The sequence below is a fragment of the Lynx rufus genome, unplaced genomic scaffold (genome assembly GCF_022079265.1).
Source record: "Lynx rufus isolate CCGP_SWC_20201006 ecotype Redwood Valley unplaced genomic scaffold, mLynRuf1.p SCAF_9, whole genome shotgun sequence".
NCBI classification, from domain to species: Eukaryota; Metazoa; Chordata; class Mammalia; order Carnivora; family Felidae; genus Lynx; species Lynx rufus.
The window spans coordinates 104,295,593-104,321,060 of NW_025814897.1; the positions used below are offsets into that span (position 1 = coordinate 104,295,593).

Consider the following 25,468-nt stretch of genomic DNA (forward strand, 5'->3'; position numbering starts at 1 on the left):
TTGTACAACCTTCTACCCACCAACCCGAGCCACATACTACTATAATATTTGACTGTCCTCTCAATTGTGAAGTGTCTTATAATTTTTACTATAACCGACTTTAAAAACAAAGTATAAAGGAAAACGTTTATCTGAGATATCGTCACTCAAAGAGAACCAGTATTAATATTATCATGTTTGTTTCTATGTATCTATACATTCAAAAATAAATAAATAAATAAATAAATAAGCAAGAGCCTACTTTTTCTCTGAGAAATATACCCAGCATTTATCTGGGAAAATTCCTCACGAATGCAGAGCCACTGGACCAACATTAGAACACTCCTCTTGGGGCACTTGGGTGGCTCAGTCAGTTAAGCGTCCAACTTCGGCTCAGGTCACGATCTCATCGTTCATGGGTTCAGCCCCGCACTAGGCTCTGTGCTGACAGCTCAGAACCTGTAACCTGCTTCAGATTCTATGTCTCTTTCTCTCTCTGCCCCTCCCCCACGCCCCCACTCATGTTGCCCCTCTCTCTCTCTCTCAAAAAAAAAAAAAAAAGTTAAAAAAAAAACGCTCCTCTTTTGGGAAGCAGGATCTACCCCTGCCTCAACTAAAAAGGGCGCCACACTCCAAAACCATCTTCTCAACACTGAGAGACACTTCGAGAAAACCAGTGGAAGAAAAACGGACACTGAGGGGGTAATGGACTAACACAGCTCAAATCCTCAAGAGCCTTTTTTACAGAAGGTCCTTAGAAACTAGGCCAACAAAATCTCTCATCGGCAGAATTTCAGGCCACACGAAGTAACACTTCCGCGCGTGTTGAGGAAAACGAGACGGGCAATGTGTTCTACCAATGGCTACAAGACACACCGCACACAGCCTGGGGCTAGAATTGGTGCAGCCTTAAGCCCTCACCGTTCTCACTCGCACAGCCCAGGCCCCCAGCAACTGTTCCAGGAACCAGAGTTTCTCTAAAAGCGCCAAACTTTTCATATTGGTCACTTTATCACCCAGAAGCCCAACAGGGAAACAAACGAACCTGCGGATTTAAAGCAGAAGGAAGGAGGGAATTTGGTACTAGGCTGATGGAGCTCAGGCAGCCAACAAAGACAACCCTAGAGATTCCAACAGCAGGAAGCCACGGGCTCTGGGCTGGAGGAACAAAGGGAAGCGGTGGGAGGACCAGGGCTCAGAGGCCAGGGGTACCCACAGAAGCTGAACCTGGCGGGGGGGGGGGGGGGGGGGGGGGGGGGATGGGGCAGTACCCTGGGGTCCCTTCGCCTCTCTCGCTCCAAACTCGCGCTCGTGCCTTGCACTGGTGGAGCCCAACTGGACGCCAAGGCACAGAAGCCTGAGAAACCGCCTGGAGGAATCGACTCTCCTGTGACACAGCATAAAGCAGGGAAGGGTGAGGACTAGAGTTTCAGGCAAACAGGTCCAGGACTGCGCAGCCCTAGTGGCAATGTCAACAAGGAACTACTGGTAAAGGAGAGAGAGGTCACCGAGACTCAGAAGTTATTTCTTTCTTTTTTTTTTTTTTTTTTAATTTTTTTTTTCAACGTTTTTTATTTATTTTTGGGACAGAGAGAGACAGAGCATGAACGGGGGAGAGGCAGAGAGAGAGGGAGACACAGAATCGGAAACAGGCTCCAGGCTCTGAGCCATCAGCCCAGAGCCTGACGCGGGGCTCGAACTCACGGACCGCGAGATCGTGACCTGGCTGAAGTCAGACGCTTAACCGACTGCGCCACCCAGGCGCCCCTCAGAAGTTATTTCTAAGCAGAAACTGCACTTCTTTCTTTCTTTCTTTTAAAAAAAAGGGTTTTTTTTTCAATGTTTATTTATTTTGAGAGAAAGAGAGAGCGAGCGAGAGGGGAGGGGCAGAGAGAGAGAGGGAGACACCGAATCCGAAGGCTCGAACTCATGAAACGTGAGATCACGACTTGGGTCGAAGTCAGACGCTCAACTGACTGAGCCACCCAGGCACCCCAGGAACTTTATTTCTAAGGCTGCAATGGCCTGCCTTTCCAGCCCACCTTCCCACTACTTTCTGCAAGGCTCCAGGGCAGGTGGGGTTCTTTTTAGGCCCCTAGTGAACCAATTGTTTTATGTGTCTCTAACATGCTAACTCATGGCCTTTTCTTGTCTGGAGATTGACATTTTCTTACACACCTACCTATAAATCTATTTGTTTTCTTTTTTTTTTTTTGAGAGAGAGAGAGAGAGAGAGAGAGAAAGTGCATGAGCTGGGCAGAGGGGCAGAGAGAGAGAGAGAGAGAGAGAGAGAGAGAGAATCCCAAGCAGGCTCCATGCTCTGTGCTGAGCCTGATGTGGGGCTCGACCCCACGACCCTGGGATCATGACCTCAGCTGAAATCAAGAGTCGGACACTCAACTGACAGAGCCACCGAGGTGCCCCTAAATCTTTGTCTTCTAAGACCAGTTAATGAATCACTTCAACATCTACTGAATGGTATGTATGTATGTGCCAGGCACCGGCTAAGCATCAAAGATACGAAAACCAACAAGACACAGTCTCTATAGACCATGAGGAACACCGTCTGTGGAGAGGCAGAAACCATGCTCTGGTCCATAAGACCCAGCAGGGGAGGAAATACTTTCTGCATTTTCCCCGCTCTCCATTCTGCCCTTCTTCTGCAAGAAATAGAACCCCCCAATTTTTAACGAGGTCCTGCCACTGAAGGTAGGAGTCTTCACTTCCAGCCTCTTTTCCAGCTAGCTGTGGCCATAGAACTAAATTCTGGCCAAAGAGACTAAAGTGAAGATAGTTTATGTAATTTCCAGGAAGCACCCTGAAAAGACGGGACATGCTCTTCTCTTTCCTTCTTCCTTCTGGCTGGAATGAGAGACGCTGAGGGTCCCAGCAGGAGCGGCCACTTCAGACCTAGGAACTGAGGCCCTAGCAGGGCAACAGGACAGAAAGAAGCCTGGTCCTGAGAGTGTGGAGTATGGCACGGGCCCTGGATCACCTACTTCTGGACTTTAACATGAGAATGAGTTAAGCTAATATTTGTTTAAGGCAGGGGTTGGCCAGCTTTTTCTGTGAAAGGCTAGATAGTAAATATTTACATGGCCCTCAAAGCCTAAATATTTACTATCCCATATGACACTGCCATGTGGCCTGTTACACTGACCCAACACGGCTGGTGCAGGATGGAAGCAGCCACAGACAACACATGATGCATGAATGAGCATCACCGCGCTCCAATAAAGCTGGAGGGTCACGAACATCGAAATTTTACGCAATTTTCACATCATGAAATCTTATCCTCCCTTTGATTCTTTGGAAATATTTAAAAATATAAAAACTACTCTTAGCTTGCAGGCTGCACAGGTCGCAGACAGATTCGCCCTTGAGGCCCACAGTTGGCTGACCCCGGGGTTTACGCAAACAGATTTGAGATGTTTCTTTACACTGACCCTATACCTAACTGACACACCGGCCCAACACCAGGCAGATCGTAGGCACTCAGTAAATGCTTATGTAATGAACGAGCAACGGAACCTGTTGGAACACAAAGGACAGCCCTCCCACCCTGACCGGACACACGGTGAAAGCTTGCTAAAAAAGATGATGCCATAGCTGAATCCTGAAGAAAAGAGTATTAGCCCTGGGAAAAAGAAAAGCGGCACGGGTGGGTGGAGAGCAGATGTAAGTCCCGGCAGAAAGAGCAGTCTGTGCAAATGCCCTGCGGGGGAAAAAACCAAGATGCCTCTGCATGTCTGAAGGTAACTGAGCGACTAGACGGCCAGTGTGGGTGGAAACTGGTCCAAGAGAGGAAGTATCAAGCCCACTGAGGAATCTGGACTGTGCTCAAAGCAAAAAGGATCCAGCTAAGGATTTTAGGCTAAGGAGTGACATGACTACTTTTGTAATTTGAGAAAAGCCATTTTCAGGGGTGCCTGGGTGGCTTAGTTGGTTGGGCGTCCGACTTGGGCCCAGGTCATGATCTCACGGTTCGTGGGTTTGAGCCCCGTGTCGGGCTCTGTACTGACAGCTTGGAGCCTGGAGTCGGCTTTGGATTCTGTGTCTCCCTCTCTCTCTGCCCCTTCCTTACTCATGCTCTGTCTCTCAAAACTAAATAAACATTAAACAAAAATTTTTTTTTAAAGAAAAGCCATTTTCATAACGGTGTGGACAGACTGGGGGAGGGCAGGACAGGAGGCAGGGAGGTTAGCCCAAACACCGACTTCACCATGGAGATGGTCCTCATCTTCCCAGATGGAACGATGCTTCTGTGCTCCCCAAGCCTGTGTATGGACAGTGCTTCCCGTAACACTACCACAGAGAGTAAAACTGTCTACCTGTTTTCATGTCCATCTCTTTTAAACTATGTGCTTTTTGAAAAACAGAAACTATGCCGTATTTATCTGTGCATGCCCCCAGGCACATCTAGCTTAGGAATCTGCTCATAAACATTATAAACCAATGCATCTGATTCTAAATGCTCTGGAAACACACCAGATCCATAGACTACACTAAGGCAGCTAATTTGAAGGGGCAGTTTATGACTATAAGGGTAACGAAGACCATGTCACGAGCTGCCTCTCAAGTGGGTGGGGCAGTCACGGGGCAAGCCCGGGTGTGTAAGAACCTCACCGGCATGGGGATCTTTGAGAGTTCTTTCCCAATGCAGTTCTTCATGATGCTCCATAAATTGAGGCTATAGTTTGGCTTGTATGGTATCCTAGTTCTCTTTTCCTTCTTGGTCTCTTCCAGCTGATGCTTGTACTGAGGGCAAAAACAAAGCCATTCAATTACCCGCAAAGAACAGAAAACCCGGTATTTATAAGCTCCCCTTCCCCCATACTAAAGAATCAGCATTTTCTGTTTTTCTTAGCCCTTTACATGCCAATCCTTGGGAATCACACCCGAGTCCCTCACCCGATGGCTCCCAGGTGAGAGTTACCTGCTCATCCAGGCTGATGTCACTGCTGGCTCCACTGATGTTGCTGCCAGTACGTCTACACAGGCGGGAGACACACGAGAGTCAGAACACAGATCACAACTAGACTCCGCTCCTCGCCACGTCTTTACAGAGCGGAATGTTAAGCACAACTCGGTAACGTAATGGGTGACCGAGCGACAACACTCAGATTCAAAGTGCGTGAATTTAAACATCTCTGGAGAACTTGCTCATGTAAAAAAGTTGACGGTGTTCCACTCGCTTAAGGAAAAGAGTCCGCATCTTAGTTAACCCTGACAACTACGATACTCCCACCTAAATATCTCTCAACATCGAAGGTCAGATGTGCTCATTTTTCGGGGGAGGCGAGGACAACTTACTTGTGGCCCAAATTTTCAGGCATGGTGATGATCTCAGGAGCATCAAAAAACTCATTCTCATCATCCTCATCGCTCATGTCTCCTTTGCCAGAGCAGCACTGATCTGCAGGGAGAAGTAGCCCTGTCGCTCACCGTGGCTCGGCTTTACCCAAACCAGGCATGGCAGGATCTTTACTGCGCGAACCACAAACATGGCCACGCATGATAGAAAGCAGTGGAAAAGCCAGGAGAAGTAAACGGCTCCAGTTCCCTGTCACAGGAGTCACTGGTTCTCGAGAGTCTGCAGCTGTTCTATCAAGGGCAGAAGACGGCCCTGGCTCACGTGTGAACAGGCGACCCCGAGGACCAAGCGTCTTACCTTTTCCGGAACCAGTGCTGCCGGGAGTGTTGGCAGGCAGCACGGTGGCACCCCGGAAGGCCCTCTCCAGGTGATTATGTTGCTTCGCCAGCTGCTCCAGGGTCTCTTCCAGGCGGATACGCTGGTCTCTTTCATACTGGAGGGACTTCTGCCATTTTTTACTGTGGGTCTGGGCTAACATGAGGAAGTCTCTGCAGGCCTGTATGGGGAAAGAGTGGAGAGGGGTCAGCTCAACTCAGCCAGTCAGAGATTCCCCCCGCAGGCCTCTGCAAGCCCATTAAGTCACTTTATTCTAGGAACTTTAGCATATTACGGCCAAAGAATCCCTGTTATTCCACGGCCAGGACTGTGAAGCAATCAAGGTCAGCCCCAGGAGAAAAGCTCAACATGGTCATCACGGTTCTTTTATATATTCCTGGTCATGAGGCCTACACAAATGCCAAGTGAGCAGTAAACCTAGACGAAGTATTTGTGGCAACATCACAAAGGGCAGCTACGTGAACTGAACCAAAAGAAGAAATCTATTGACTAAAAGAAAAATGAGGACAAGCAGAGGAAAACTGCTTTCAATACATTCGGGACCAAGCTCAGGTCACCTCAAGCTGAGGAATTCAGATGCTGAGAATAGGGAATCTGCCCTGAATTAGATCAAATATGGGGCAATGTGACTGATTTTTATTTTGGTCACTAAGAGAAACAACTAACCTTAACAACTAGAAGCTACCTGAGGCATCCAAGAAGGGATCTAGAGACAAAACACAGATCTGATCATATTAGGCCCTTCGTGGGCTCCCCACTGGGAACCTAACTATTGGCTTGAAAGCAAATGACCCTTCAGGTGTGGCCACCACCTGCCCTGTATCCTCCTCCCCAGGCACCTCCCAAGGGTGGAGCCACACTGAACTGCTCACCATTTCTTGGACACTTGTTTCTTTTAGGCCTGCCCACCACACGCACATGCTGTTTGCTTTGCCAGGAATGCCCTTTCCTGCCCGCTTCCTCTGTTTGGCCAAGTCTTGTTCATTCTCTGAGGTCAATGGCAAATGTTACTTCTTCTGCGACGATCTCCTAAGCGGCCAGTCTCTCCTCTGCATTTCATAGCACTGTGCACATCTGTTTTATGCCATCCACAGCGGTATCATGACTGATGTTCTGTCCTCCAGATGGATTATGAGCAACTTGAAGACACCGTTTATACCTTAATTATATATAGATCTCCAGCTCCTAACTTAGTTGGCTTTGCATATAGTAGAAGCCTGATAAAGTGTGCTTCATGAATAATGAAGGAAGGAAGCAATGTAAGCTTAAAAGTCTATGCCCTGTTATGGAGAAACTAAAAGGTAAACAGAATATCTACTTTCATGGTTTCAACCTCTGCTTATAGGCTAATGACTATTCCAGCTCTGTGTTCATGGAGACAGAATATCCAATTGTCCATCCAATGGCTCAAAGTAATCTCAAAATCACTGGGGCCCAGCGTGAACTCACCACATTCCCTTTCCAACTTTGCCTCTCCCTTTGGTGTTTGTTCTCCGTACCAAGAACAGTACTCCCTGCCCAAGCCAGGAAACCAGGAGGCATCCTTGATTCTTAATTTTTCTTCCCTTCCCATTTCCGATTATCAAGTGCTATTGATTCTTCTTTACTATTTCTGGGAGCTGTGGACATTTCTTTCCATCCTCCACCCTCAGAGGCAGTACAGAGTACCTACTGTAGAGGTCCACCGTCGGGGTTCAAATCACAACTCCATCCTACTAACTAGCTATGGAATTTGGGGTAAGTTATTTAACCTTTTTGTGCCTCATCTATAAACAGAGGATAACCACAGCAACTGTCTCAAAGAGTGGTTGCCTCACATGTAAAGCACTCAGAAATCTTAGGATCACAGTAAGCATTCAATAAGGTGTTAGCTATCATAGTTAAGCCTCCATCAAAATCGGTCTTATCCGCTTCTAATCCACTCTACCAAGCCCATTGAGTAGGATCTGCACCCCTCCCCTCCCCCACACTTAATCCCTGGCCAGCCTTATCTCTAGCTACTTCCTTGTTCTAATAGTCAATTAGTAGTTCCCAGACTTTGGGAGAGAGGGAGGGATCCACACAGCCAGAGCTGTGCCTAGATCTATTCTTCTTCCTCACTTCCCTCCATACTGATCATAACTAAAATTTAGTGAGACAATTATACATCAGGCACTTTGCTGAACACTTTCTGTCAATTAGCTACTAAACGCCTTTCAACAACCCTCTGGGTGGCTACTAGCATCGTCACCGTTTTATAGAAAAGGACAGGAGTTCACAGAGGAAGCAGGTTATGGAGGTGGTTAACCATGGCAGTTGGGACTTCAGGGCCCCAAGCTCTTAATTGTCTTTTTTCACAGGAAGATTCTCTGTGGTCTTTCAGAATTTAGTTGAGGAGTTACCTTCTCTAATCTTCCCACTCTAAGCTAAACACCTTGAATGTACCACACCATAGCAGCCTGTGTTCCTTTCCATCACGGCACTTAGCACCACTCTATGAAGATCTGGTTACTTCTCTGTCTCCTCACTAGAGAATAATCTCCTGGAGAGCAGGCACCACATCCACAACTGTTTTATATTCCCTAGCACAGGGCCTAGAGCACAGAGGGCGCTCAGTAGATGCTTGCCAAATAAGCAAATGGATACGCTAACAGTGTCAAATTTACTTCCTTGGTCAGATTCACTTTGGTAATAAGAAAAGCTATGTCCTAAGCAAACAAGAAATTGAGTGCAATGTACTCTTCCTTTGATAAAACTTGGCCTATTTTGAGATGTGAAGTTAGCATGTTAATTTTAAGGCCTTGCCATCATCACCTAAAAAATACAAAGGAAGCAACACAATGATAAAAAAAAAAAAAATGCACCGCAAGCAACAACCAGCTGTGAAGGGGGCACAGGAGGTACTGGGGAGAACAGAATGACAAAACAAAACTTCCCTCTCGCTTTCAAGGGATCATTCCCTTCAACACAAACTCTGAACATTTACAACCTGGGAAGAATTGCCCCCAAGGAACAAAGATAAGCATTTTTGGAAAAAAAAAAAAAAAAATCCAAACTAAGTTTCAGTTTTATGGGAAATCTTTTAATCAAGAGGTGTTTGATTTAGCAAAATTTTCACATCAGAGAAGAAGAAAACTTGGAGCAGGGTGTTCACATGACATGGATAAAAGGCAACACTCACTGTCAGGAGACTGTTGTGTCCTGAGCTATTTTATTTAAAAAATATATCTAGGGGCATCTGGGTGGCTCAGTCGGTTAAGTGTCCAACTTTGGCTCAGGTCATGATCTCACGATTCGTGGGACAGAGCCCTGAATGGGGCTTTGCGATGATAGCTTGGAGCCTGGAGCCTGCTTCAGATTCTGCGTCTCCCTCTCTCTCTCCCTACCCCTCCCCTGCTTGTACTCTCTTTCTCTCAAAAATAAACACTTAAATAAATTAATTAAAAGTGTATTTATTGGGGAGCTCAGTCAGTTGAATGTCCGACTCTTGACTATAGCTCAGGTCATGATTTCACAGTTCATGAGTTCAAGCCCCAGATTGTCAGCTCAGAGCCTGCTTGGGATTCTCTCTTTGCTCTCTCTCTGGTCTCTCTCTCAAAATAAACAAATAAATAAACAAAGTTAATTGACCTGAATGATTTGAGATTTTCCTGATCATAAAAGGACCTGAAAAACAGGCATACAGTCACTAAGAAGTGGGACAGTTTGGAAAAGAGCACACGACTAGACATTAGAAACACAAGCATCCATGCTGATTGGTAGAATGGTCCTGGGAGACAGGTGATCTTCCTGAAGTCCTTAAGTGGACAAAAATAATTAGTCTCTTCTACCCGGTGTGAATCAGAGCACTGAAGAAAATGTTCAACACTTCAGAAAATGATAGGTTAGAACAACTTTCTATTAAGTAACAAAGGGGTTTTAAGTGAGAAAAACTAAATTTTCCCTTGGTCACAGGAGAAGACCTTTGATCTCTAGAAGCCATGTGAACTAAACTAGTTCTAAGCAGACGTCTTAGTATCACTCTCTGAACAAGCGAAAACCTGGCCCTAGTGAAGTAATTTCATCCCATTTAATTAGAGGAAAAGCCAGCATAAGCCCTTTCTCAGAATACTCTTTTCACTTGCCTTAGGACACATACTCTGGTGTTCTCATGTGCAAGCTAAGTGAAACAACCAGCCAGGTGAGAATCGGTCACCAGCAGAGAAACAGCACTGTTCAAACCGTGTATTCACTTCAGAACTATCACCTCCTATCTGAAATACATCACTAATGCCCACAAACCAACAGCCACCCGAGGCTGGAGCCGTAAGGAGGCAGAAGGATTGGTCCCTTCTTTTTGAAAGCAAAGTACCCAAACTGGAGTATTTTGTTCTTTCACCTGGAGTTACCCCTGAAATCAAGGACTAAAGATGGGACTAACTCGTATTATAAAGCTCTCTCCCCCTAGCACATGGCCAGCCCCCACTTACCACACTGTAGGCCAGAATGCACTAGCAAAGTACGGGAAGACCTGAAGCTCAAACACAACTGTAAAAAGGACCCATGGAGACCTCTCAGATCCAACAGATAAAGCTAGATTAAAAACAAATAGACAAAACCACAACCGGAGAGGTTAAGGGACTCAACTAACATCACCGGCAGATATCCTGCCAGCTGCAGAAGCAAGGCTGGACCTCTGGACTCCTAGTTAATTCCCACGCTGGGACGGTGGGCTGACCCATGGCTGGAGCAGAGCACGAAAGTCATTCCATCTGTGCGGCCTGTTCTATTTCATGCAACAAACAACGTAACTTAAGTCCCCTGAGCAGTGAAGCAGGACCTAATGTTCTGTGCTTTATCAATTACAATTTTCCGGCACTTGGGGAGAATGACTTTTCCAGAGCGGAAGAATCAAAAAGCAACACAGGGGACGCCTGGGTGGCTTGGTTAGTTGTGTGTCCCACTCTTGGTCTCTTGGTTCGGGTCATGATCTCACGGTTCAGGAGTTCGAGCCCCACACCGGGCTCTATGCTGGCAGTGCGGAGCCGGCTTGAGACAGAAATTCTCTCTCCCTCTCCCCACTTCTCCTTTCCCCACCCCCGCTAACGCGCACTTGCTCGCTCTCTCTCTCTCTCCTTCTCAAAATAAATAACCTTAAAAAAATGATTTAAAAACATTAAAAAAAAAAGCTACACAGGTGCCAGCTGCACTTACGTTGATCATGGCGTTGGACGTTATCCTGAAGAGTGTGGCCCGTTCATTGACCTGCTTGATCTTCTCATTGCTCTCGGCGGGCAGCCGCAGGGACTCCAGCTCGCTGAGGGAGCGCTGCAGCGCAGTGCCGTGCTTGGCGATCAGGTCGTTGCACGTGCTCAGGTCCTCCACCTTGCTGGACAGCGTCCGGAGGGTGTTCTGCAGCTCGGTCTTGTCGGTTTGTGACACAGACTCTTCATCTCCCGACTCATCTGCAGGGGGCCCGAGGGCGAGTTACAGGACTCCAGTTACGGGATGCTAGGGCTGAGGGTCGGAACCCTACCAACTGTCTACAACTAAACCGGCTCTCACGCCGGGCGATCTGACCTACCAGGTGTTCGCCCTTATCAGACGATTCGACTACAGTGCGGTTCACAGCCCCCCACCGATCTGACTGCGGTGTGGTGCCACGGACACCTGGGGTGGTTCTTCCTTTCACCCCCCACTGCCCTGGGCCACACAACAAGCATTTATTTTGCTTTTCTTTTTTCTTCCAGTTTTATTGGGTTATAATTGACATGGCACTATATAGGCATACTGATTCAACTTACATATATTTCCAAATGATTACCACAATAAATTTAGTTAGTATCCATCATCTCATACAGATACAAAAAAAAAAAAAAGGAAAAAATGTTTATTTGCCTTGTGATGAGAACTTTTAGGATCTACTCTCTTAGCAATTATCAAATATACTACACAGTGTTAATTATAGTCATCATGTGGTATGTTACTTCCTCAGTATTTAATTATTTTATAACTTAAAGTCTATACCTTCTGACCCCTACATTCAATCCCTCCACCCCTGGGATTCTTCTAAAAGGTGCCAAGGAAGCTCTGGCCTCACCCCCAGAAATTGATTACACTGGTCTGAGGCAAGGCCCAGGACCTGCATTTTGAGTAAGTTGCCCAGGCCATTCCAATGCACGCTGAACTTTGAGAACCAATGACCTGGAGGACAGGAGGGAGAAATTAAATGGCCCCTGGCCTTGGGAATGAATTGTTGAGCCTTTGAACTCAAGCTTGAGGGTTCCAACCCAGTCTAAGCGACCATCTGTTGGGTGATGGGAGAACCCTGTATGAAATGGGTTGAGAGTTGCAGTCTGGCTCTTGGTAAACAATGTCCACATCACCAAAAGACCCATTGATTTATCTTCTCCAAAGGAGAGCTCGGGAACTTTGTGATGAACTCATTTGACACGAAAGCCATCATAGCACTGAAGGCGACGCAAGGTCTTGTGTTAAATGACCCTCCAACAAAACATCCAACAGAGAGCTATGCCGTACCCTTCGCTAGCAGTTTTATACCTAACACTCTGCAACAGCAAAATGCTTTTCCAGCAGTGTCACTTTCTTTGGGGGAGCTAACATCAGCACTAACATCAAAACAAAAGAAATAAGGAAAGCCTGCCCTGTCTGCTAGACCGAGAGGCAGGACCAAGGTCAAAATATAACCCATTACAAGAAAACTTACAAGCAGAGAATTTTCCTTTCACTGACCAACAGATATAAAATCCAGTGTGGGAGGTGACAGGGGATAAGAAAAACAGGAGATGAACAAGAGCCAGCAGGTGACCATCTTGGTCAAGGTCTGAGTGAATAAGCTCAGTGTGATTAAACTATCAACAGCTGGGACAGGGGAAATCCTAGCATTTTCCTTGAAGAAAAAATGTTGAGACTGCTCTTTTTAGTGAAACTAAGGTAGCAAAATGAAGATTTTTCACAGAAAGTATCCCATGTAGGGGCACCTGGCTGGCTCAGTCGGTGGAGCGTCCAACTCTTGATTTCGGCTCAGGTCATGATCTCACAGTTCGGGAGATCGAGCCCCACGTCCTGGCAGTGCAGAGCCTGCTGGGGATTCTTTCTCTCAATCCCTTTCTCTCTCTGCCATTTGCACAGAGATCTCTCCCTCTCTCAAAGTAAATAAACATTAAAAAAAAAAAAGTATCACATGTAATGATTTTGGTAATCTATAAAGATGGTTTGTTTCAACTCAATTAAGAAATAAATGAGAGAGGTGCCTGGGTGGCTCAGTGGGTTGGGCGTCCAACTTTGGCTCAGGTCATGATCTCACAGTTTGTAAGTTTCAAACCTACATCAGGCTGTGTGCTGACAGCTCAGAGCTTGGAGCCTGCTTCAGATTATGTGTCTCCCTCTCTCTCTGCCCCTTCCTCACTCATGATCTATGTGTGTCTCTCTCACAAAAAAGCAATAAACATTAAAAAAAATTTTTTTTAAACAAAAAATAAGAAAGGGGCCCCTGGCTGGCTTAGTCGGTAGAGCATGTGACTCTTGATCTCAGGGTTGTGAGTTCAAGCCCCACACTGGGCATGGAGCCTACTTTAAAAAAAAAAAAAAAAAAAAAAAATTGTAAAAAATAAGTAAGAAACTGTCAGGGGAGAAAGAAAAAAGTAAAGATAGAACCAAATTGTGAGTTGTAATCATCTTCACACTGCCCTAGCCATAAAACAATTATTTCTCAAAATGTTAAGGTGGTCAAATGGCATTAAAAGCCAAAAGACACCTGTCACGCCTCCAGGATAGTTTCTCAACCCGGCACTACTGGCATCTGGGCCCGGATCCATCTCTGTTGTGAGCGCTGTCCTGTGCACTGCAGGAGGCTTAGCGGCATCCCTGGCCTCTACTCACTGGATGCCCGCATACCACCAGGCCTCAGCTGTGACAACAAAAATGTCTCCAGACACTGCCTAGTGTCCCCTGCAGGGCAGCACTGCCCCCCCGTTGCAAGCCACCGCTGCAGGGAGAGACACCGCGTGACGAAGAGAAGCCGGACACACTAGGGGACGGTTGACAACTGAACGACAGCGAGGGGGAAGGTAAGACTCGTGCCTAGCAGGGGCAAACAGGACGCGTCCCCGACGCGGCGTGCCTCGCTCCCTACCCGACTCCGCCAGCATCTTCACGGCCTTCGCCTTGGCCAGCTCCAGGGCTGTCACCCAGCGCTGTCGCTCCACTTCTGAGCTCGCCTTCAGGTGGTAGGTCTGAGCACCCCCGTTGGAAATGATGAAGTTACAGGAGTCCTCCACGGTGATGTTGGCCGTGGCGAGGTTGATGGTACCACGGCAGGTGTGTCTCATTTCGGCCTTTGACCTACAATAATGAGATGAAGACAAGCTAAGGAGAAAGTTGACGGATGGAGTATCCTTCACCACGTTCCTTGTCTTCTCATAACCCTTTTCAAAAATATGGTAGTCCTAGGCAACAGCAAGTTCTACTCTTTCCCTCAGATGGCTCCCTCAAATTCCAGAAACCGTCAGTAGGAATCTCCTTTCACGGCCAGTAAGTGTTGTTTCGGAGTTCTGAGCTCTCTCCCTTAGCCTTTTGGAAATAGCCTTCGCGGGAGCATTCACGACCTACAACGGTAATCCGGCAATGCTAAGTGTGTAAGGCAGTGAGTTCTGACAAATGTATACAATTGTGTAGCTGCCTCCACAAATTGTAGAACATGTCCATCACCCCAACAAGTTCCCTTGCGCCCTTCTGTAGGCAGGAATTCCTTTTTATTTAGCGGGGCATAGTTATAAAATAGTGGTTTGTAAACTCACACAACAAAATTTCTTGTAACAATCTCATCGCCTTAAAGAATAGCTGCATTTTACATATACTGCACCCCCCCCAACTGTAACTCAGCCTTAATGAGAACTGTCACTACGCTTAGAATTATATTGCGTAAGTGTAAGGAATGCTGAGATGCTTAGGGTATTAAATATCGACCACAGCTCAAATGACAGGAAAGAGAAAGGACTAGCTTTCTGTGGGGGTAAAGAATAATCCTAAAAGAATCACCAGGTAGTATACTCTCTCTGGAATATGTTCTCGCCAAAGGTCCGCTGGCCTCGCTTGGCGGGAACTCCTAAGCCATCCTATTAATAGCTAAGAAAGATTCAGCAAATCTGTTCTGGGAGGACTGGGTGTAAAAATTTTCCCCATCTCTGACTGACGGCTCTATTAATAGACTAACTTTTGAACTTTACATCACTGCTTGGTGACAACAGGCTACAAGCTACTTCATGTAAAATACCAAGCTACTAGCACGACTCAGGATACCTTGCAAACTGAGTGAATTTCCCCTCCACCCACCCGCTGCTTCTGCCCAGAGACCTGCATGGTGAGACCACAGTTTTCCCTGACCAACTTGGAACACAAAGAGGTCAAAGTCCTTGGCCAACTGCCACAGGGCAGAGGGGAGCCATTTCCTTTGCACGGAGCCAAGCGGCCCAACACACCTGGCACGTCCAGAGCTCCTGCGTGCCAGAAATGACACACACCCCATCTCCAGAAACGAAGACTTGGTATGTTTGAGAAAGTCTGTTTACTGTGCTTAGGAAGACAGATTTGCTATTGTTCAGTGTGTCACATGAAACTGGTTTTTCATCCTCAAAGGCACAAATGAGCAGTAGGGGATGGCCAGGGGGGTCTCACTGGACTGGGCCATTTTTCACCCCTGCACCTGCCACAATGTAATGTGAATCCCTGTTTTTTCTATCCTTACCTCCCCTCCCCTCCCCCGCCCCCAGGCTTCAGTTACATTATGAATAATGCAGGCTGAATTTCAGACCCGCAGCTGACAGGCCAGCTCACCCTGGCTTTCTACTCCAAAGGTGCTGCTCGGACCCTGTACTGCGTTTCCTCACAACGTGCTGGAACTTTTCACAAGCCACTTCCTAGGAATCTCTTCTGCCTGGGTCATCTTCATAAACTAAAGAAGTTTCTCAAATCACCTAAAGTCTGTAGCAGTTGCAGAAATACCAAGGAACCCTAGGAGTAAGGCAGGCTTGACTCAGGAGCTCTTGGGTTCAGGCCGATACACCTCTGTTTATAAATGATTAGTGCAGAGGCTGGAAAGACATGGTTTTGAGAGTGCAAGATAAGTTCTTCAGGCACCACAGTATTAATTAGGTGGTGCCTTCTGACCAGAAAGTTCCCTTTAAGGCCAGCAGAAATAGTAACTCAATCTCTGGAAGCTAGTCAGGAAGACTAATGCTATGGCCCTGTCACCATGTGTCTGGGAAAGCCGGGATTCTACATACGGCTTTAAGTAATGGGACATCCATGTATCTGTGTATGTAAGGATGGGTAAAAAGAAGGAAGTGGCCCGTCAAAGCCTATGAGGACAGTTCACCACAGGATGGGTCTAGGAAGTATATGGTCTCAGTTAAAAAGAAAGCAGTATTTTGTAAAAGGCATATAGAGGAGACAACTGGTTTTGGAGGCATGAAAAGCAGGAGAAATGACAATTTAGCTAAATAACTGTAGGGAGACGGGGACACAGAGAACCCTGTCAAGAAGAATAAACCACCAGTATAGTTGGGAGGAAGAACTTCACTGTGATTTTGAAGGTAGTGCATAGATTTGATAACCCTGGTTCCTGTTGCTTGGTTGGTTTGTGGGTGGGACCATCTTAGTTGGCAAAGACAGGCCTATGGCATATTTCCCAATATGTGGTTCAGTATGCTTTGGAAGCAGTTTGATCTGTAGTCAGATAGGTGCTCCTAACTCTTGTAAGACAGAAGTTAAAGGTGGTTACAAGTACTTGAAGAGATAGCAACAGAGAAGTTATTAATGTCCAACCAAGATCAGTATTAAGACTGGTACTGATCAAAGAATCAAATGGCCTGGAAAGATGATCTGATAAGAATTTGGAGAAAAAAGACCACACAGTAAAGTCCTCAGCTGATACACAACTTACGAAAATGAGCAGTGTTAATAGTGACTTACAAGCCAAGTTAGGATACAAATCAACCGAACTTTAGGATGATGGTCAGTATAACAGGAAAACAGGAACTTGCATAGGAGAAAAACTTTGGAACACACATTAAAACTTTAGATGTGTGATCGAACCTTAAACCGATCATCCTGGATGCGTACTGAGAGAGGGTTAAAATTAAAATCAATTCTGAATATAATAATGCAAATGACCCACACAACTGTTCACAATGTGGCAGGAACAGTGAGGATGTGCTAAGGCATTTTTCACCCTCAACAACCTCCAACTCCCACCTTCAATTTCCCCTCAAAATCCTCTAAGTGCTGATACGGTGGGGTTGAGGAAGAGATTCATTCACCCTACCTCTCCTGGTAGCAGAGTGGCTACATGCAGAGGAAAAGAAATACAGTGAGCTGCTCTTAACAGCATTTTGGGTCTCAAATAGGACTTTTTTACAAAAAAGATTTCAATTAGAAGTGCCATTATATTAAGCAAAGTCTCCCTTAAAGGAAACTTTAAAAACATTTTTTTTTAATGTTTATTTTTGAGAGAAAGAGACAGAGCATGAGCAGGGGAGGGGCAGAGAGAGAAGGAGACACAGAATCTGAAGCTGGCTCCAGGCCCCGAGTTGTCAGCACGGAGCCCGACGAGGGGCTCGAACTCACAAACTGCGAGATCATGACCTGATCATGAGCCAAAGTCAGGTCAGACGCCCAACCAACTGAACCACCCAGGCGCCCCTCCCTTAAAAGAAACTTTTATACATTTTGTATAAAGTACTGTGATCTAGAAACTATACACATTTTGTATATAGCAACAGAAATCTAGAAACTTACTTGCTATAGGCAAGCAATTATCTGTTATTCGATTGATTCAAGTAACACTAACTTGGGTTTTAGGTTATTATGGTGTGAAGACAACCGGTTTCAAATCCTGACTCCTCAAGACCTTGGAATAGTTGCCCAGACTAAGTCTCAGTTTCCTCATCAGTAAGATGGGAATATCTCCTGATCCCCAGGGTTATTGTTGGGAGTCAATGAAACTATCCAAACTGTCCAGTACTCAGGAAATGTTTATGTCCTGTCTCCACATCCAGCATCTTAACCCCTCTATCTGGTGTAACCGGAGTAGCCAAAAGCATGCTACAGTTATGGCAAGCTTGTGAGCTGCCACGAATATATATTAAACATTCCAAAACAAACACTGTTGAACAGAAGTAATCGTACCAAAGACATGGATTCTTCTTTTAATAAAACTTAAAGCGAACCAACCAAAGAGACCCCGGAAATACCGGAGAGACCACTGGAATCATTCCCATGGTGGGAGGTGGGCTCAGCGTAAATAAAAGCAGCACTGGAGGGCACATCTCCGTTATGGGCTGTTCAGAAGGCGAAAGCATATGCTAAGTCTGGGAGACATAAAGACAGGGGAGAGATACGGAGGCCACCCTGTGCCTGGTGTCCTTGTGCCTGAACGTGGAGAGAGCAACGGCGGGTACATCAAAGGCTGCTAATAACCTTGAATTCTGGAGACAGCTAAGACAGCACAGACAGCTAAGATTTGGGACTTTCACAGCAAGTTCCTTGCGAACCATGCCGGGGCTTTGCTCTCCTACATGTGCCCCTTAGCACCTACGACAGCGCCTTCCTCGCAGAATTCATCATTGCACCGCCGTGCTGGCGCAAACACAATGGAAGAGTAGATGCTCTCCGAACAACTGGAAAGGCCAGGGACGGAGGGGAAGGTATTGCACCAAGAGCGGGTAACCCAGGTGCAGAGGGAAGCCCCGGGGCGTTCACTTTCGTGCAGGTGGGCTCGCGTCGCGGGCTGTCAGTGCGCGCAGGTGACGAAAAGGGGCCTGGGGCGACCTTGGCTGCGGGGCCGGCTCCAGAGGGTGACGGCGCGGGGACTGTGGGCTGCGGTGGGGGACGGCGCCCCGGAAGCAGTTACCTGTAGTAGCTCAGGAGCCCGTTGCTCAGCACGAACCACCGCCGCTGGTAGCCTTTGATATAATTGGTCCATTTGAAGAGCCAGCCCTCTCGAGCCGAGCCCGAACCCCCGGCGCCCGAGCCGCCGGAGCCCCCCGCCGGCGGCGCAGGGGCCGGGCCCGCAGCCGCCACTCCCCCGGCGCCGGAGCCCGGGCCGCCCGCCGCCGCCGCAGCCACCGTGCCCAGCGCGGCCCCGGAGCCCGGCCCCGAGTCTCCGCGGCCGCCGCCGCCGCCTCCCACCACGGGGGGACCGGTGCCGCCGCCGCCCGGAGCTGCAATGGCCGCCGGGCCCGGCCCCACCACCCCTCTCAGCTCCGTCGCCGCCATGAGCCGCCGCCGCCCCGAGATACAGGACCGGAACCGCCTACGAGAGCCGCCGTCGCCGCCCGGAGCGCCCCACACGGCTAGCGCATCAGCCGCGGCCGCGCAGCGTCCCCGCCCCGCCAGGCCCGCCGCGGGAGGAGGGCTCGGCCGCCGGGAAGGAGGCAGTCGATTGGTGCCGCCGAGCGTCACTTGCGGAGGACCCCTAGGACATTGGCATTTCTCTCGGGCCTGTCATCCCACACCGCCCAGTGAGAGCCCGGGGTGGGACGCGTCCTCCAGGCACGCCGATGATTGGTTCGAATGAAGGCCAATCAGACTCATGTTCAAGCTCATTGGTGCTTTCCCGAAGTCTCCGTCGCTCGGGGAGGACCCGAGAATGCAGAGTGCCCGGCCAATTCGACCACCGATTGGCCGGGGTTTCCGCCACTCATTTCAGTGTATGTCCCCGTCACTGCCACGTCACCCCCTCCCATCACTCTTCTCTTCGTCCCCGTTCCATCCTTACGGATTGGTGGTTGGTATCAGCTGCTCAGCCTTTTCTACCATTTGCTGAACAAGCTGAGGAAAAGGGGAAGGAGTCTCGTTTTCTTATCCCCACTTTCATTTCTCATTGGTTCGCGTGTATGTCACTCACAGGTTGGCGGAGAGACGGGGTGGGGGTTGGAGACGATTGGTTCCGGATATTGTCTGTGACTGCTGATGCTTGGCAATGCTGACCAATAACAGAGACGTACTGAGAGAGGGGCTGGCTGGAGGCAACCACTAAAATCCGGGAAAGAGCTTGGAGGCGTGTTCGTCTGCTTCTAGCTTTTCGGAGTGGGCGAAGAGCGAGTTCTCTTCCCCAAACGCGTTTTTTTGTTGTTGTTTTTTTTTTCCACTTAGGTGCAGTGTTGCATTCCCTCTTCCAGAGTTAAGACCATCGTAGTTTCCCGCTGGGCAGAGTGACTCTCAGCAGTTAGCCACTGCCCGAGAAGCTACCTTGTAGGGCCTCCTGCTAGCAGCTGGATCTGAGCTGGAGACCGGGATTCCTGGGAAGTCCAGTAATAGCTTCCCCAGTTCCTTCCTGGATCCAAGATCCTCCTAAGTCCCTTCCCTGGTTTGTTCATCATCGCACCACACCCCTTATCTCGTGATTCTAGGTTGTCCTGTGCTCCGGTTAGAGTAGGAAGCTAGTTAGCTTTTAACAGGATACCTGGAGGCCAGGAAAGGGGAAGTCGTGGACAGCGCAGCTATAAGAAAGTCAGAGGCCCGTCCTGACAGCAAAGCCACAGGAAGCCGGATCAAACTGGACTGGCCCAAAGTGTCTGACAAAGAAGGCTGGGAACCTCTGACCAAATAAGGAAGGAAAGGCGCGAAACGCTGCTTTCAACACATCCCCGCCTCGGGTAATAAATATCCCAACCCTAGTTAACAGCTGTCGATAGAAAGTAGACATCCAAACCCCCAGTGTGCAGTTCTCCCTGGAGCGGGCCCGCTCTCACCTCTCCAGAGCATACTTTCACTTTAATAAACTTTCCTGCTTGCAACTGCTCATCCACTATGTCTGGTCCGTCCTTGAATTCTTTCTTGCGATGAGACCCAGAGCCTCCAGGGACATCCTTGGAATGCACTGGGTGGAGGCCTCAGGGGACGGACGGGTCTCGCCAGTCCACCTGGCAACATCTTTTTGGGGAACCAGTCAGAAGGAGGTAACCTGCGTGTTGAGGGACCCTCTTCATCGGTGAGTCTCAACTTCCACCACTCGGGCTGGAGTGTTGCTTAGTCAAGTCACCATTCCTTTATTCTCTCTCTCTCTTTCTGATCTACCTGGGAACCGGATGGTCTAGTAGCATTTATGAGAAACTAATGTTCAGCTCCGAAGAATAAAGGGACACTTGCTCCTTCCAGCCGAAAGGCACTCTTAAGTGACTAAAAGTTGTATGGAAGTGTCCGAGATTATTTCTCAGGACGCACAGCAATCCCATAGGGCTTTCCATCTCACTGGTAATTAAAACTTTGGCTCCTCTGGGTATGCACACATAGGACTGTTCCTTAGTGCTCCCAGACATGTAAGAGAGTGCTTCATGGGCTCTCGTGGAAGCGACACCAGCGATCCTCTGCACCGGTCCCTAGGTGACTGATATTCCCAGGCTGTCTCTGCAGGAATCTGCTTCTTGGTCAGGGACACTCTGACCCTTCCTTGTGTGGCTTCAGCCGCTTCCTCTTATACCTACATAGGCACTTTCTTTTGGTGGCGGGGCACAGGGACCTGGGAGATATTCTGTCACCCATTGCACAGGTGCTGCGTGATTGCCAACTCAGACTGCAAAGATCACTGTAAAATAATCTATAACCCTTTTGCTCCCTGGCAAGGGATCCCACTTATAGAGAGCTCTCCCTGTGGATCTGTGGGTAGGCCTTATCTACCACTTAATTAAATGTGGCTCCACCCAAATAATTCAGGGATGCAAAGAGAACTGGAAAATAGAGGTTAGTTTCCCCAGAGCTAACCACCAAGTAGGAGACTTCAACAGGTCAGGCAAGAAATATTTAGACACTCAAAGGGACCCCTGTCTCTGGTGGCTGTTGTTTGCCACCAACTGTTAAGAGGCCTATCAACAGAAGGAGAGTGGGATATTCAGTGATCTTGAAATCATGATGATCTCGGTTCCAAGGGATCCATCCTGGGACATCAGGGTTAATTATCAGGCATCATTTCATTTAGGGTCATCCGGAAGGCTGTCACTCTCCGGATGGCAGACGCCAGGAAGAGACGTGGGCCCTGGGACACCAGGGCTGTTGTTGGGTCATCACATGGCATGCTGGCCACAGCCATGATGACCGGGTGAATGGACAGCAGGCTGGGGATGCCCACAGTCCACTCGCCTTTAGAACTCTCTAGAAGAGTTCCCAATTGAGATCCTATTAGGTTCCAGAGAGAGAGAGCTAACTCTCCTCAGGGAAATAGTACTCCAGGCTTCTAGTATTGGGAGGCCTGGTTTAGTTGTTCCTTTTCAGTTAACAGGAGTCAATTCTCTCCCTGAAGACAATGGGAGATTCCACTTCCATACCCAAAGACTTTCTTCTGGGACATATTTTGAGACACTGGGATCAGTTCCCATTAGAAAGCCTAAATAGGGGCACCTGGGTGGCTCAGCAGTTAAGTGTCCAGCATCCTGCTCTGAATTTCAGCTGAGATTCTTGGATTGAGCCCTGCATGGGGCTCTGTGCCACAGTGTGGAGCCTGCTTGGGATTCTGTGTCTTCCTCTCTCTCTGCCCCTCCCCAACTCACACTCTTTGTCTCTCTTCTTTCTTAAAAATAAACATTAGAAAGAAAGAAAGAAAGAAAGAAAGAAAGCAAGCCTAAGTAGGAAAATGCTCGTTTTCTTTTGTAACATTCCTTGGCCTCCATATAAGCTAGAGATCTAGTCAGAAAATGATAGTCCTAACTATAAAACTAGATTGCAACTTGATCTCTCCAGTAAGAGACAAGAAGAGTGGGTAGGGATCCCTTACATCCAGGCCTTTATGGCCCTCAGGGATGACCCTGAGAAATGTAAAACATGCACAGTGGGAAGGGGTCATTTACATGTTTGGTCCCAAGAAAGAAATTCTCCCTGCAGTAGCTCCCCTCAGTAACTCCCCCTCGAAACAACCCAAGACCAGATTAACACCCCAACAGCCATTGGCTCCTCAGCCTAAGCAACTAATCTCCCACCCTATCAATCCATCTACCCTCCATTACCAGACTCAGGCCAAAAGAAAGAGCTTCTTTGCCCCCTCCAGGAGATGGCAGGTGGACCTTAGGGGACCACAAGAGTGTATGTTCCTCTTTTTATTTGGTTTTAATGTTTATTTTTGAGAGGGAGAGTGCATGCTTGAGTGGGAGAGGGGCAGAGAGAGAGGGAGACAGGATCCAAGGTAGGCTCTGTGTTGACAGCAGAGAGCCCAATGTGGGGCTAGAACTCACAAACCCTGAGATCATGGCTTGAGCAGAAGTCCGACGCTTAACCAACTGAGCCACCAGGTGCTCCCCACCCCCTTTATTTTGTTAAAGTTTGTTTATTTATTTTGAGACAGAGAGAGAGAGAGAGAGAGAGAGAGTGCACGCATGCGAGCAAGCCAGGAAGGGGCAGACAGAGAATCCCAAGCAGGCTCCACTGAGCATGAAGCCTGATGTGGGCTTGATCTCATGACCGGGAGATCACAACCTGAGCCAGTATCAAGAGTCAGATGCTTAACTGACTGAGCCACCCTGGTGCCCTTCTATGTTCCTTTTTTGATGTCCGATCTCAGGCAATGCCATGAGTGCTTAGGCCAGTTTTCTGAGGTTCCTAGCAAATTTACTGAGGAATTCCAGAGCCTGACTCTAGTCTTTTGATGTAACCTGGAAGGACCTTCTGGTCATTCTCTCTCATTGCTGCAGTACAGAGGAGTGATTCTACATCTGGGCAGATGTCCTTCATGCTACCTAGCCTAACAGATGTCCCATTAGAATGACAGCTGTCCCTCAGATAGACCCTTATCCGAATTATCAGCCCAGGTAGCAGGGACTAGCCTTCAGAGACCACATGGTACTGTGCCTCCTGGAAGGCATGAAGAGATGTATCATCAAGCTAGTAAACCATGATAAGGTGAGGGAGATCACCCAAGGACCTGATGAAAATCCTGCTCTTTTTCAGTCCCGTCTGGTAGAAGGGCCACAGAAGCACCCACGTAGATCTGGATACCCTAGAGGGACAGTTGGTGCTGGGAATTCATTTTATAAGCCAGGCAGCCCCAAATATGTGTAACAAGCTCCAAAAGTGGTTTTAGGGCCCCAAACTCCCAGTAGAGGTAGCTTTACTCCTTCATGGGCCAATCCTCCCACAAAGGCCCCAATATACAAAGAGGGGAATAAACTGGGCTCAGCAGAAAGACCACCAACTACATCTGGAGGGATGGCGGACACAAGACAAAAAGGTGATGCTTCCCCAGGCATTCCAGTGGAAAATCATCAAGGGACTACGTGACTCCTCTCATGTGGGAAGAGACACATTAACCTCCTTAGTTAACAGAGTCTTTTCAGGAATTAGCCTGTCAAGGGTGATCAAGGAAGTCACCAGGACCTGTAACCTAGGTCACAAGAACACCTCTGGGGGAGGGCTTAGACCACCTCCACTCCTCCAGACCAACCAAAGACAAGGCACATACCCTGGAGAAGATTAGCAGATAGACCACACTCAGATGCCCCCATCAGGGATATAAATACCTCTTGGTCTTTGTGAACACCTTCACTGGTTGGGTAGACGTTCATCCTGGTAGAACAGAAAAAGCTCAAGAGGTAATGAAAGCTCTACCAAAGGAAATCACCCCACTCTATGGGCTCCTAAAGTCTCTGCGGAGTGATAACAGCCCATTCTTTACTGCAAGAGTGACTCAACAAGTATCTTCTGCCTTGGGAGTTCATGACCACCTCCATGCTGCCTGGAGACCCCAATCCTTGGCTAATCAAACCCTTTAAAAAATCTTGGCCAAAAATCTTTCCAGGAAACCTTAGAATCCTGGACAAAACTCCTGCCCGTAGCCCTCTTGAGATTGAGAATGGCCCCAAAAAGGAACCTCCAACTCAGCCCCTTTGAAATTCCTTTCTTAACAGCAGATCTGCTACTTGATTCAGAAACCCACGAATTTATAAGACATTTAGTCAGTTAGGGCTGGTCCAGTAGATCATCTTTACTTGTGCCCAACCCAAGAAAGAGCCTGTCCCTACCCAGATCAAGCCAGGGGACATGGTTTTATTAAAGACCTGGAAGGAGGATTTACGTTCAGCTCAATTAGACTCTGAATGGTAGTGACCCTTCCAGGTTCTTCTCAGCACCCCAACAGCAGCTAAGCTCTAAGGTATAGCTAGGTGGATTCATTTGTCGAGAATAAAACTTGTGGCTCCAGACTACCCACAATTGACGACTGAAGACATTCCATCCTATTCCTGTGAGCCAGTGGAAGATCTACGCTACATCTCCAAGAAGATAAGTGATTGACATCTTACTATGAATATTTGCTTTATAATGTTAGCTATTGACTGGATTTTCCTTATACTGCTTCTCCTCTTTGCAAACCTTTGTCTACTTGGACCTCTGAGTTGCTTTTCTTGCTACCTTTAAACCACCTCCCTTCAAACAAAGCAAAAGAAAACAAAACAATGACATCTTTCTGTTGGGTCTAACCCTCCGATATGGCCCCAAAAGTCTTGTTTTGGGTTTTTTTTTTTTTTCCTCATTCTCATTACTGTTCTAACCCATGCAGGTCCACAGAATGGTTCCAACATAACCTCCCAGGGAAATAACTTTTTCAATTGCTAGATTTGTCATTTATGTTCTCAGAAGGACCTTTCTTACTCCCTATTTTGTCCCACTCATTCTCCTAATACAATTCTCCATCAGAAAAACTACACTGGACCACGTTCCCCTTCCCAAGAAGGGATTTTCATCTGCCCTAATGGGACCTGTGTTGACCTCTCTACTCCTACCACCCATTTCAGGGATTTGGACCCCAATTATTCCTAA

The 25,468-nt window shown here is 47.8% G+C and overlaps 1 protein-coding gene across 1 annotated transcript in view; it reads right to left on the reverse strand.

Annotated features, from left to right (window-relative positions):
- Window positions 1–19,045, reverse strand: part of OSBP (oxysterol binding protein) — a 34,829-nt gene extending 15,784 nt beyond the window's left edge. The window contains exons 1-7 of the mRNA XM_047070718.1: window positions 18,579–19,045; window positions 13,803–14,011; window positions 10,862–11,112; window positions 5,651–5,849; window positions 5,293–5,395; window positions 4,916–4,970; window positions 4,606–4,737 (exon numbers count right to left, since the gene is read on the reverse strand). Coding sequence (XP_046926674.1) covers window positions 4,606–4,737; window positions 4,916–4,970; window positions 5,293–5,395; window positions 5,651–5,849; window positions 10,862–11,112; window positions 13,803–14,011; window positions 18,579–18,943 — 1,314 coding nt within the window. The 5' untranslated portion in view covers window positions 18,944–19,045. The remainder of the gene's footprint in view (window positions 1–4,605; window positions 4,738–4,915; window positions 4,971–5,292; window positions 5,396–5,650; window positions 5,850–10,861; window positions 11,113–13,802; window positions 14,012–18,578) is intronic.
- Window positions 19,046–25,468: the final 6,423 nt, after the last annotated feature.